Source organism: Nylanderia fulva, unplaced genomic scaffold, assembly GCF_048542155.1.
Source record: "Nylanderia fulva isolate GAGA-0341 unplaced genomic scaffold, ASM4854215v1 Scaffold127, whole genome shotgun sequence".
NCBI classification, from domain to species: Eukaryota; Metazoa; Arthropoda; class Insecta; order Hymenoptera; family Formicidae; genus Nylanderia; species Nylanderia fulva.
In genome coordinates, this window is record NW_028189485.1 from 189,735 (window position 1) to 202,026 (window position 12,292).

Consider the following 12,292-nt stretch of genomic DNA (forward strand, 5'->3'; position numbering starts at 1 on the left):
ATTGACTTTTCAACATTTTTGCTAAGGAAAAATCGTCTCCAAATTGGCCAAAAAATCCGCCCTTAATCATTGGTCCGTTAGTTACCGGACACCCTGTATATATGTATATATATATATATATATATATATATATATATATATATATATTTTAACACTAATTTATCACTTATCTTTTATACATATATACAGAGAATTTTTATATTATATTATATATATATATATATATATACACATATATGTATATCTGTATGAATATATATATGTATATGTATCCATTTCTTAAAAAGCATGTAAAGTCAATAATTTTATTTCTCGAAGTTTATTGTTGTCGCTTTTTTGCGATGGTAATTGGTTGTCTCGATTCGCGTTATATTCGTAGCATTAAGCAGCTGTCATTACGAGGGTTTTTAACAATTTGACAGTAGAGTTTAAAATAAAATTAAAGAAAATTAAATAGAATCATGAAACAAAATCAGACAATCGCGCGCGCAGCGTGCGCTTATGTTGTCTAGTGTATATAAATACAAATTCCGATTAGAAGTGTAATCGCACAATCCTGAAACGTAATGATCATTCTTCGATTGCGATATTTTACAAAAAATTAGATATGAAAAGAATTAATAAAAATCAGGCGCAGATATTATGCGCGACAAACTTGTCTGTACACTCCTCTCTGATTATATTATACATTAAAAATACATATATTTATTTATTTTATATATCTTTTTTAAATTCTCCCTCCAATTATTTTATATAAACTAATTAAATAATAATTTTTAACCTTTCTCTTGTTCTCTTTCTCTCTCGCTTTCTCTAATACCAAATTATAAATAATATATAATATAATTTCAAAATAAAATTTTATATCTTACACAATAGATAAATAAATTTTCAATTCTTCTATAGTTATTTTAATATAAAATATTAAAAGAATTTATTAAATAAATAAAAAGAATTAAAAGAAGAGAATAGTTTTGCATAAAATAATTAGAGAAGAATGTGAAAACAAAAGTTTGTTATTTAACATACATATGCGTCTGGTTTTTATTAGCTCTTTTCGCATCTAATTTTGTATTTGTATATTAGAGATTTTCGAATTTATTACTATTATTTGCAAAAGAATTATTACTTACATAATTCCATTGCTCTGGGTCGTAACCGTAGGGCATAAATACGAGATTATTGGCGCACAACTCTTCTCGAAAAAAATTCAAGTTGCACCCCATTAATATTATTAGTGTGCTGGAAGCAGCTTCCGAAAATAATTCGTCATGAAACAAAACTCGCAATACTGGCTGCAATCAAAATTTTATTTATTTCATAATAATAATAATTTACTCGTAAATATATAATCGTTCACAATTTTGGTGATATTTTTAAACAATAAGAAAATTTTTTAGCATATTATTATATTGTACAAATTAAAATAATTTATAGAAGCGTTAATTCTTAACAGAGCATTATATATTCTTAAATTAATACAAAACTTTTATAAATTTTAACGACTTATATTTTTAATCAAATCATATATAATTTTAATACATTTTTTTATGTTCACAATCAAGTTGACTTATAAATTAGCAGGTCATATAAACATTTTTAAATGACACATAAGGTTATTAAAATACAATTCAAATAAATTTGATCATTTTACGAATTAATTTTAAAAAGATTAAATTGCTTCCTCGTATTAAATATTTATTACATGTTTAGAATTCAACATGTTTAAGGAAATAAATGTTTTTTTTCTCAATATTTTGAAGCAATCTTTTTGGAAAATATTTTCTATGATTAAAATATTAAGATTCAACATGATCGATATCAATATCGTAATTTAATACACTGTTTTGTTATATTTTAATATTAATAAATATTTAAATAATATAAATATTTTGTTTTTTATAAAAACTTTAGGTATATCATTGATTTCTCATGAAAAACCGTAAAAAACAAAACATTCTTAAAAGTAATAATATTACGTAAGTAGTAATAATAATAAAAATTATTCGTTATTTTTTTAATTATTTTAACAAATCAATATTCAAGAACAATAACAAATGAAGGCAACGAGCTACTTTATATAGTATTTTTTTTAAATTTTGGACAAGATATATAGAATGATGTGTTATTTATGCATTACTTTATAACAATAAAAAATATTATTTTCCATAGTTTCTTATTATTATTTCTAACATCAACTTTTGAAACTAATTGTAAGTTTTAAAATTCTATAAAATAAGTTAATTGACTAGAATTACTTTAAAAAATGTAATATTTGTATTATCTTTTTGGCTACCTGTAATTCTTCAATCGCCTAACATGATATTTATTGGTGTTTCGATATTGATGCAAAAGAAATACATATTTACTTATACGTATATATTTATAATGTTTAAGAGAATAAAAAAGAAATATGTTTTTTATTCTCAATATATATATATGTATATATATATATATATAATTTCTCATGAAAAACCGTAACAAACAAAACATTCTTAAAAGTAATAATATTACGTAAGTAGTAATAATAATAAAAATTATTTGTTATTTTTTTAATTATTTTAACAAATCAATATTCAAGAACAATAACAAATGAAGGCAACGAAATAAATTTTGGCTCTTATTGCCCGTCTTATACGTTAAATTTATATTTATATTACAGAGCCTTGTTAAACTCTTAAATTTATACACGCTGGCTTAAAGGCGTTTGTTTACCAACATTAATATATATAACAGAGAAAAGTATAGAATCGAAAGAATCTGAATAGCTCAGCTGGAAGAGCAGTCGCCCGGCAAGCGAAAGGTCTCGGGTTCGATTCCAGATTCAGCAACTTTCGGATCTATATTTTTCTCTTGCATTCATTTATTTATTTTCCGTAGGGGGGTTAAAGGGGTATTGAAATTAAATCTCAAATATGAGATTATTTCATATTTAAAATCTTGGCCGTGTCCAAGTAAAATTTGGTGCCTTGTGCACCGGTATTTAATTCTAACGAAAAATTATTTAGTTTCGTTAGGATAACGCATTGTCATCCGCGATTTGGCTCTTATTGCCCGTCTTATACGTTAAATTTATATTTATATTACAGAGCCTTGTTAAACTCTTAAATATATATATATATATATATATTTTTTATTATCAATATATATATGTGAGTGTGTGTGAATGTATACACACAATAAAAGATCAAGCTTCAAAACGTTTTCTTAATTTTTTATCTGTGATATATTCTCGTCCAACGGTTTGAAAATTGTTTGATATAATTTTCATTTGCATATTAGAACCTTTTAAATTTATTATTATAATTCGCAGACAAATACTTACTCAGTTATTACTCACGTAAGTAAACTGCTCACGGTCGTAACCGAAGACTGAAAATATGAAAATAGCGCACATCTGCGATAGAAGGAAATTTGGGTTGCTGCCGATTAATGCCATTGCCGTTTCAAAAACTTTTCGTGGGATTAATTCATCATGGAACAAAACTCGAATTATTGGCTGCAATTAAAGATATCTTCTATTCAAAATGCAATTTACTTAATTTTATTCTAGCTCAAAGTAGTATATTATATTTACATATTATTACCTGCATCTTTTTCACCAAATAAAACATCGATCGTAGTGGACCTCTCATATGATCTAAAAAAACTTCTGGTCCGAGACTGGACATCATTTTTACAATTCTAGCAATTTTTGGACGCTCTGTTGCCATTACGTAAAAAAACAGATTCGCCCATAGAATGACCAATGTACGCGTGCAATGGTTGTGATCTCATATTTGTAATAAGTGTAATCATCGTAGGTAAATCGTAGACGCCTATTTCATGAAAGCTAATGGAAAATTCAATATTACTGACTGAACTAATATTGTTAAAACTAACAAGGAAATGATTGGAAGTGACCCTCACTAATTTTAATCAACTTGGAATATGTTTTGAAGCATTGAAAAATATTAAACCCGTATTTTTTTTAACTGCGTATTTTGACATTTAGAGAGTAAAACACCTCCCTCCCTTGAAAAAAATTGGTTTTTTTTATTTTGGTATAAGATATAAAAAAATGTTTCACACACACATATAAAAGTTATATGGATTTTAATGTTCTTTAAAACAGGCAGTATGAAGAGGGAAGGAGGAATTCGACACCGCAAAAACTTACAAAAAATGCTCTTGCTGATATATCTTTTTTGTTTTTTAATACTTTGTATTAAAAAAATTCTATAGATACTTCAAAATGTATACATTCGAATAATTAATCATTTATTTTAAAAAATCTTTCAGTTTAAAAGAAATTACTAAAAATACATGTTTTTTTCGGTCTTATAGGTAGGTATAACCCTTTAAAAAGATAACGTGTTACGACTTGAAAATCGGGCAGCCATTTATAACAAAGTAAAATATGCTAGTATGGCAACGTACCAGCGCGGCGTTTAAATGTGTTTAAATTGTCTCCATTGTTTTAATTTTTAAAAACAATTTTTATTTAATTTATCTGTTTTTTTGTTTGGAAAATGGTGTTATTTTGTGCTATTTGTGGTTCAAAACAAGGAACAAGGATGGTAGAACATATCACAAGTAAGTATACAAGTCATGTACTCATATGATTATGTGCGCTGTGATTCTCTTGTTATTGTATTTTATGTATTTTTGAAATTAATATCATAATTTTTAAAAAATAATTCCTTTTCAAAAAAAAATAAATAAAAAATGTTTATCTATTGAAAATATTTCAACATTATTTGAAGAATACATGTCAATTTGTGTTTACTGTCATGCAGTAAATGGACAGCATAAAAAAGATTATTCCACAAAAAAATAAATAATTAAATAATTAATAACAATAATTTTTAAAACTCAATTTAAAATAAATGATTTCATAGTTATTTTGTTTTTATACTATCATGTTATTATATCATGTCAGATTCTAAAATCAAATCTTTGTTTTTTAAAAAAGTTGTGATTTACATTGTTTTAAGAACATAGCATTTGATAAGGGCCGAAACCTACGGCCGAAACGTTGTGAATATTCAATAAAATCACTTATTTGCCAGAGTTGGTCGATTGAATTATTACCATTTTTTAATTATCATCTGGTGACTTTATAATTTTTTATATCGTTTAAAATAAATTGATAATAGTGATAGTTTACGAATATTGTAAGATCCATAATTCTACGGTAACTTGCGTTCTGCAATTGATAAGTAGAAATAATCGATGCCTTTTCATGATCGTGACAGTATTACTGTCGTGTTTACGACATACAGAATTTAAACAAACTGTAATCATCGCTTGTAAATTCGACGATTTAATAAAACGTCATAATTGGCGAAAATAATATACGAATGAATTGCTGTATATAGTGGACAATAATATTAATTATTTTCTTCGCTTGGATTTTCCTCGGGTTTTTAATATGACTCTATAATTCACATTAGCGACGTTTCTTATTTATGATAAGTTTTTACTGACGCATAGAATGTTTCCAAATACTCGAATTAGAAAAATTCTACGAAAAGTATTAAAATATTTATAGATATTTTTTAAGATGCACAGCATATATTTTTCAAGGTTAATCAGGATCATCGCAAAAAATCTAAAAAGTATGCATAATAGAATTCAAACCATAAACGAATCAATCAAACGCGCTCGAGCAAAAATGCTCGATTGTGATTGATCGATCCGTTTTCTACACTCGCATTTTTTACATGCTTTAGTTACACAAATCTTACAGAGAGAAGAGAAATTTAATTTACATTAAAAATGAATTATAGACCAAGAGATATTCTTCAAAGATTACACCTGAGATTGTCATTGCTGTAATTTATAAATCAACTTACAATAAGGATTATATTTTATCTAACTTTTAAAAACTCTTCCATAAATTTTTGCAAATTATTTAGTGGTGAATGATCGTTATTTTCAAAATTGTTCCCAATTATATGAGATTATCTAACAATTAAAAAAAACTTGAAAAAAATTACGTCGGTTGCCTCCAACTGTTTATTTAACTGCAATTTCCGTATAACCAAGACTCTTCCGTACCCATACAGCACAGATTATTGCAATTATATTGCAGCAACATTGCAATGTTGCAAGTTGCAATGCAACATTATAAAGACATTGCAGAGATATAGGTGCACAAAATTCCAGCACACTTGTAGCAATATGACATTAATATTTCGGAAATATTGCATGTAATCCAAATTCTATAATTTATATATTGTAATATATATACATATATCCAGCAAACACCAAATTACAGCTATATAATTGTTAGTTGTAATTTCCCATTCAAAAATATAATACGTGTATTATAACAATTATTTTGTTGAGTGGAAAATTACAACTAACAATTATATAACTGTAACTTGGTATTTGCTGGGTATAATACTGTAATAAAATAATTTTTTGCAATATTATACAATAAAAGATGTTAACGATAATCAATAATTTTATTATCTTCCAAAAAGCGGACATTTTAACATTGCTGCAATTCAACAGCAATGATGTAGCAACATTTTGCAGTAAATTTGCAATATTGCAATATTGCGGTGAAAGATTGTTGTAATGTTTTTGCAATCTAACGGTGCTGTATGGGTATAAACCAAGACTCTCCAATTCCTAATTATAGACAGAAAGGCAAACTCTAGTTTCAAGTTCACCAACAAAGATAACAAGACATGTGAGAGGGCGTTCACCTTAGTTTACCGAGCGGCGGTTTCGCGTACGGTATTCCTAGAAAAGCGATGTAATGATCGCCGTGAACATTTTCCTCGACAATACCGATTAATTGGCCCTCGCGTACGTCCACGGCCACTCGGTTGTCGTTCATGACGGACACTGAACGAATAATGCCTGAATCGGCGCTAATAATCTGGCCGAAATGATCCACGCAGCGTGACTGTCGATGTGACTACGTCGGGATTAATGCAACCATATTTACGCTCACGCAATCGAACTTGGAACTTGGAAGCATATGATTATAAAACGAGTTGGATTCGCGAGGAATGATGATTCGCCGTTTCTCGATGACTTATTACGAATATATCGTCGATAACGTTATTGATAATAATTCGAGACTTATCATGTATGTAGAGCGCAAATATCGATTTTGTAATTCTTGATTATTTTCTCGTTTATAAACTCATTCCTCTAAGCTAGAAGAAAATGGTGGATAGACAAAAAACGAGAATAAGGTTATATTTTCATTCTTTTTCCTTCTCGAAAATTCTCATAGGAATTATGGTTCATTCGATAACAGTATTGTAGCAACTCAGTTATCATATTTCGGGACATTAGTTTTTTTTCAAAAATAAAGAATGTGAAAAAGAAAAACATTTTATTTTTAAAAGAATATATTTTTCATACGTCTGAGGTTTAATAAATCTTTGACTAAGGATTGTAAAATATCTTTTGGGATTCCTTTAAAAATATTAAAAGTAAGATATATTTAGAAAAATAATATATATACTTTATATATATATTATTTTTCTAAATACTGCATACAGTAAACATATATGTATACTATATACATATATATATATATATATATATATATATATATATATATATGTGTGTGTGTGTGTACAAATTTATATCTAATAAACAGATAATGCGTCTTAAAAAAAAGAGGATTCCAAATTGAGAAAAGGATTTCGCTTAGGTCATCATATTGATACATCACATTGTTTCCCATTGTCAGTCTTGTTTGTTTGTCAGGTTTTTGCAAGTTTTTTTTAAAGCTATTTAATTTTAGTTAGAATTCTTCATATTTTATCTCATACTATAAGTCTGTGTGAATATTTTGTTCTGTACCAAAAAGTTGTCCCAGTTTGTTAAATAATTCAAGTTTGTTCTTCCAATCCCATCGTTGGTGTCCATTAACAAAACTTTTCATTTGAGGTTCATTCTCAATATTTAAATAATCATACGTAGTTTTATTTTTTACTGGAACCCAGATAAAATTAGCTGAAGAAGGTGTTGGATTTCTGTAATAAATGTGTAATTGATTATTATTACGCGATTGTACGATTGTTATAATAAATATTCGTAAGAAATGTCAAGTCTATGATACCCCGTTTTAGCAAAATCTGTCCACATCTGCGTTAAGTATTCCATTATTTTATAATCCGACGTATTATGTGCAATTGGTAACAAATCGATAAATTGTCCCATAAGAGGACAAAATAAATAACCCAACTCCTCGAAGTGAGATGTACCTACAAAATATTGTTATGTATAGTAATCATAAAAGTTGATAACTTTATCAATATATTACAAGTGCAATTTAAAATTTATATTTAAATGCATTATAAACTTTTTTTGATCATATTTTTCTAAACCTACGTGCGTCTTTTTACACTCATATATAGAAATTTCAAGACATTTAAATTCACGTTCACTTCTTTTTTAACTTTAATGTTAATTTGATTTTGACGTATGTAGTTCTACTTTTATTAGCAACAAAATACCTGAAAGTGGCTTTTCAAAAAACATTTTCTTCACAGGAGAGGTTTCACTTTCGTACGAAAATTCGTACAAGTAGGTCGACTGGTTAACATTAGAATTCATTTGAATATCAATTGCTTGTAGAATGCCTCTATAGATATATTGATCGCCGATAAAATCAGAAAGAGCTATTATAGTTTCTTCTGACACTGCTTTGTTGCCAAAATACAATGATCGTAATTCCGGTACCGTGATCCCTAGTTGCGGTAATTGACGTAAAACTCTCGGATATATGGCTTTCTTGAAATCAGAATTAAATTTGTTTAAAGTCTCGTTGTTTACCCCTGAAAATGTTTGAATAACGATTTTAATTTAAATTTCACTTAATTTAATTTAATTTAATTCATAATATAATTTCATAAAAAGCAAAAGCAAATATATATACTTACCACCGACAATATCACTTATGAAAATATTGCCTTCTTGGCTATTATATCCAAATATGATTGGTATTTTAATACCATTACGTAATAATTGCAACGGATTTTCTGATAAAAAAGAATTCATTGACTCGTAATCCACGGTCGGCGTAAATGCGGGAAAAATATCTAAGTCATTCTGCAAAAACATAATATTCTTAATATAAAAAAATAGTTTATGTTAATTCATCAAACATTTATTATTGCAATAATTGTAATAGAGCGTCAAAAGACCTCTGCTGCTATCAATATTCTTCCGTCTATGTCTTTCAGAAATTTCAGGGCTTCTTTCGGATTTGAAGTCGCATTACCAAGTTTCTGGGCTAACATCAGACCGTTATGGATAGCACTGTCAAGTTCAGTGAAAGCCCAAGGAACCGTTATGACGCCACTTTGACATATTGCCTTATGAAATAAACCTGTCAAGCACACATTCGCACATAATAGAATTGGTACTCGAAGAAGTTTTATAAGATTATATCATAAGATCTAAGTTTCTTTCTTCTTTGTCTTAAATAATACATAAAATTAATTAACGTGCTTTTAATTTTGAATTCTCAATATAGAATCGATGTGTTTTTACTGAAGGATGTTATCACAGTTATCTTCCAAGTAATTATCTGCGACATTTTAAAATGTCGATATTATGTAGTTTGCAATCGAGATTTAAGTTAAAATGGAAGAAAACCTTATAATATAAAAGTTTTTGATATAGCAAAGCTATAAAAAATTTTTTATTTGTTTGTATAAAATGTGTTCTTAAATATTCTTAATATATATGTATATCAATATTATGTCTGTTTGATTCGTACCTTCAGCTAACGGTGAAATAGTCAAATAGTGAACCATTACTCCACCCGCATCTTGACCAAAAATTGTGACGTTATCGGGATCTCCACCGAATTGCAATATATTTCTTTTAACCCATTTTAACGCCATAACTACATCTTTTAAGCCCTGATTTCCCGTCGCCATTTTGTCATCAAAATTGAGAAAACCTAAAGAGAGAATGAAAGAAACATGTTATTAATACGTTTAGTAAAGTTTATTATCAAGACTTAATTATTCGCATTCTCTGATCAGTAATATAAGAAATATTAAATAGTTGACCAAACAAGCACAAATTAAAATTAATTAAGTTTCACGACGTTTCGACCATGTGGTTGAATGATTTTTAACGTTTTTTATTTCAAAAGTGCCACAACCATTTGTTCAAAACGTCGTAAAACTTAATAAATTTCAATTTGTACTAATTTGGTCGATTATTTAATATTTTTTTTCTACAAGAAATTTTACATCATGAAAAATATGTTAGTAAACAAAAAATTGCGAAGATGTTTTATATCAAAAAATTTGACAACACAATGAATTTACAAAGAGACACGGATAATCTAAATAATGTTTACGAGAAATTAATAAAGATCGTTTAGTTTGATAAGGAGCTTAAAATTGTTACGACAACACTGTTATTTCGTCTTCATACTATTATATCATGTTATATTCTCAGATCGAATTATTGTTTTTTAAAAAAGTTGTGATTTATTTTGTTTTAGGAACATAGGTATGTTTGCGTATTAACGTGTAAAATTCTTTATATATTTTATAATTTCCCTTTAGTCATAATTGTTAATGTTATGTTACAGCACTTGATAAGAGCTGAAATCCACGACCGAAACGTTGTAAAATTTAATAAAATTTCTATTTTGCCAGAAATGGTCGATTAAATCATTACCATTTTTTATTTCCTATTTTATTTATATAAGTTTGTTGGGCGAGTGATATATTTAAAATAAAATACTCTTGATGCGTTGAGAACTGTTTATTACTCGGAGAAGAATCAATAATGAGAGCGCGTCTCTCGACCGGCGGTCGTCTTATATACCGCCGTCAAAATAACCGACGCTTCAAATCGCGCCAATCACGCGAGGACACGAATTCGACAAAAATCTCAGACGACGAACGGATGAACATACAATACAAAAGAATGTAAATACCGAGACAATGCCTTATACTAATACATGCCCGCAATAACAAGACGGACGACGGATAAATAAGTCGAGCCCAACAAATAAATGCCAACAAGTTATATAAATATATTACAATTTCAAAGATTAAATAAATTGATTTCACGAGTTTTTTTTATTATTTATAATTCGACAATTATTAAAAAAAAACAAAATTTATGAAGAAAGTTATGAAACATTAAATTTAAAAAAATGTTATAAGTTATGAGAATTGGTTATTGCTTTGAAATTGGTATTTTAAAATAAACCATATACAGGGTGTCCGATAACTAACGGACCAACGATTACAAGTGGATTCTTTGGTCAATTTGGGAACGATTTTTCCTCAGCGAAAATGTCGAAAAAGGTCATCATTTTTTACAACTTTCCAATAATTGTCATTATGTATCTTTATAACTAAGTCTCAAATTAAAATTTTATTATAGTAAACTCTACCTGAAATTAACTGAAGAATGTAATTATGTTAGACTTTTAACTCCAAAACGTTTAGTTTTCAAAAAACCCATTTTTTTCAATCGCTTATAACTCGAAAATTATTGACTTCTCGACATTTTTGCTAAGGAAAAATCGTCTCCAAATTGGCCAGAGAATCCGCCCTTAATCATTGGTCCGTTAGTTACCGGACACCCTGTATACACGTAAATTATTTAAATTGTGGGAAGCAGAATGCGTCCTATGTGTTTACTTAAAAAAAAGTAAATCATCGAACGCAAATAACATAAAATGATTTCGAGCTAAATAATAATGTACCTAGAACACCTAATCTGTAATTCAGGGTGACGAGTACCACATCCTTCCGCATGATATAATTAGGACCGTAATAAAACGAGGTGCCGTCTCCCATAAGGAAGCCTCCACCATGTATCCACACCATTACAGCACTTTTCTTTGAAGGCGTCACATTGTTGGTATACACGTTCAAATAGAGACAGTCTTCTTTTCCTATGACGACTAAGTTTATTCTGTCCATCTGAAGACAGATGTTTCCGTTATCCAAAGCGTTTTTGTCACTGGACCATGGTTCTGGTGGTTGCGGATCCTATAATCAGTGTTTGTTATCTAAATAAAATGTTATAAATAATTAGCTAGATGAAATTTTGGCGACATCTTATTTTGATATAAATAATGAAAAATATGTATTATCTATATCTGCATCTTAGATGAAGAAAAAGATTATGGTTACTAAATTATTCAGATAATTCGGTTTAGAGTCATAGCATAAAAATAAATAATTACTAAAAATTAAGCAATAAACCATAAAAATGTAGACATAAAAGTACGAATTTAATTTTTATATCCCATTTATAATTTACATCTTTTTTTATAATTGTGTCTACATAA

The 12,292-nt window shown here is 28.0% G+C and overlaps 2 protein-coding genes across 4 annotated transcripts in view; both read right to left on the minus strand.

Moving 5' to 3' along the window:
• Positions 1-1,153: 1,153 nt before the first annotated feature.
• Positions 1,154-3,876, minus strand: LOC114930686 (lipase 3-like). Its single transcript, XM_085479672.1, has 3 exons — positions 3,588-3,876; positions 3,326-3,499; positions 1,154-1,295 (listed from the first exon to the last, which is right to left on the minus strand). Exons 1-2 carry the CDS (start codon positions 3,711-3,713, stop codon positions 3,326-3,328), a joined length of 300 nt encoding a protein of 99 aa, XP_085335798.1. The 5' UTR covers positions 3,714-3,876; the 3' UTR covers positions 1,154-1,295.
• A 3,457-nt stretch (positions 3,877-7,333) lies between these two features.
• The window catches only part of LOC114930678 (esterase E4-like), a 37,343-nt gene continuing 32,384 nt past the window's right edge, over positions 7,334-12,292 (minus strand). For all 3 annotated transcript variants that reach the window (XM_085479660.1, XM_085479661.1, XM_085479662.1), the window contains exons 4-10: positions 11,702-11,990; positions 9,740-9,925; positions 9,162-9,346; positions 8,898-9,066; positions 8,472-8,792; positions 8,075-8,219; positions 7,334-7,988 (exon numbers count right to left, since the gene is read on the minus strand). In XM_085479660.1, coding sequence (XP_085335786.1) covers positions 7,784-7,988; positions 8,075-8,219; positions 8,472-8,792; positions 8,898-9,066; positions 9,162-9,346; positions 9,740-9,925; positions 11,702-11,990 — 1,500 coding nt within the window. In that variant the 3' untranslated portion in view covers positions 7,334-7,783. The remainder of the gene's footprint in view (positions 7,989-8,074; positions 8,220-8,471; positions 8,793-8,897; positions 9,067-9,161; positions 9,347-9,739; positions 9,926-11,701; positions 11,991-12,292) is intronic.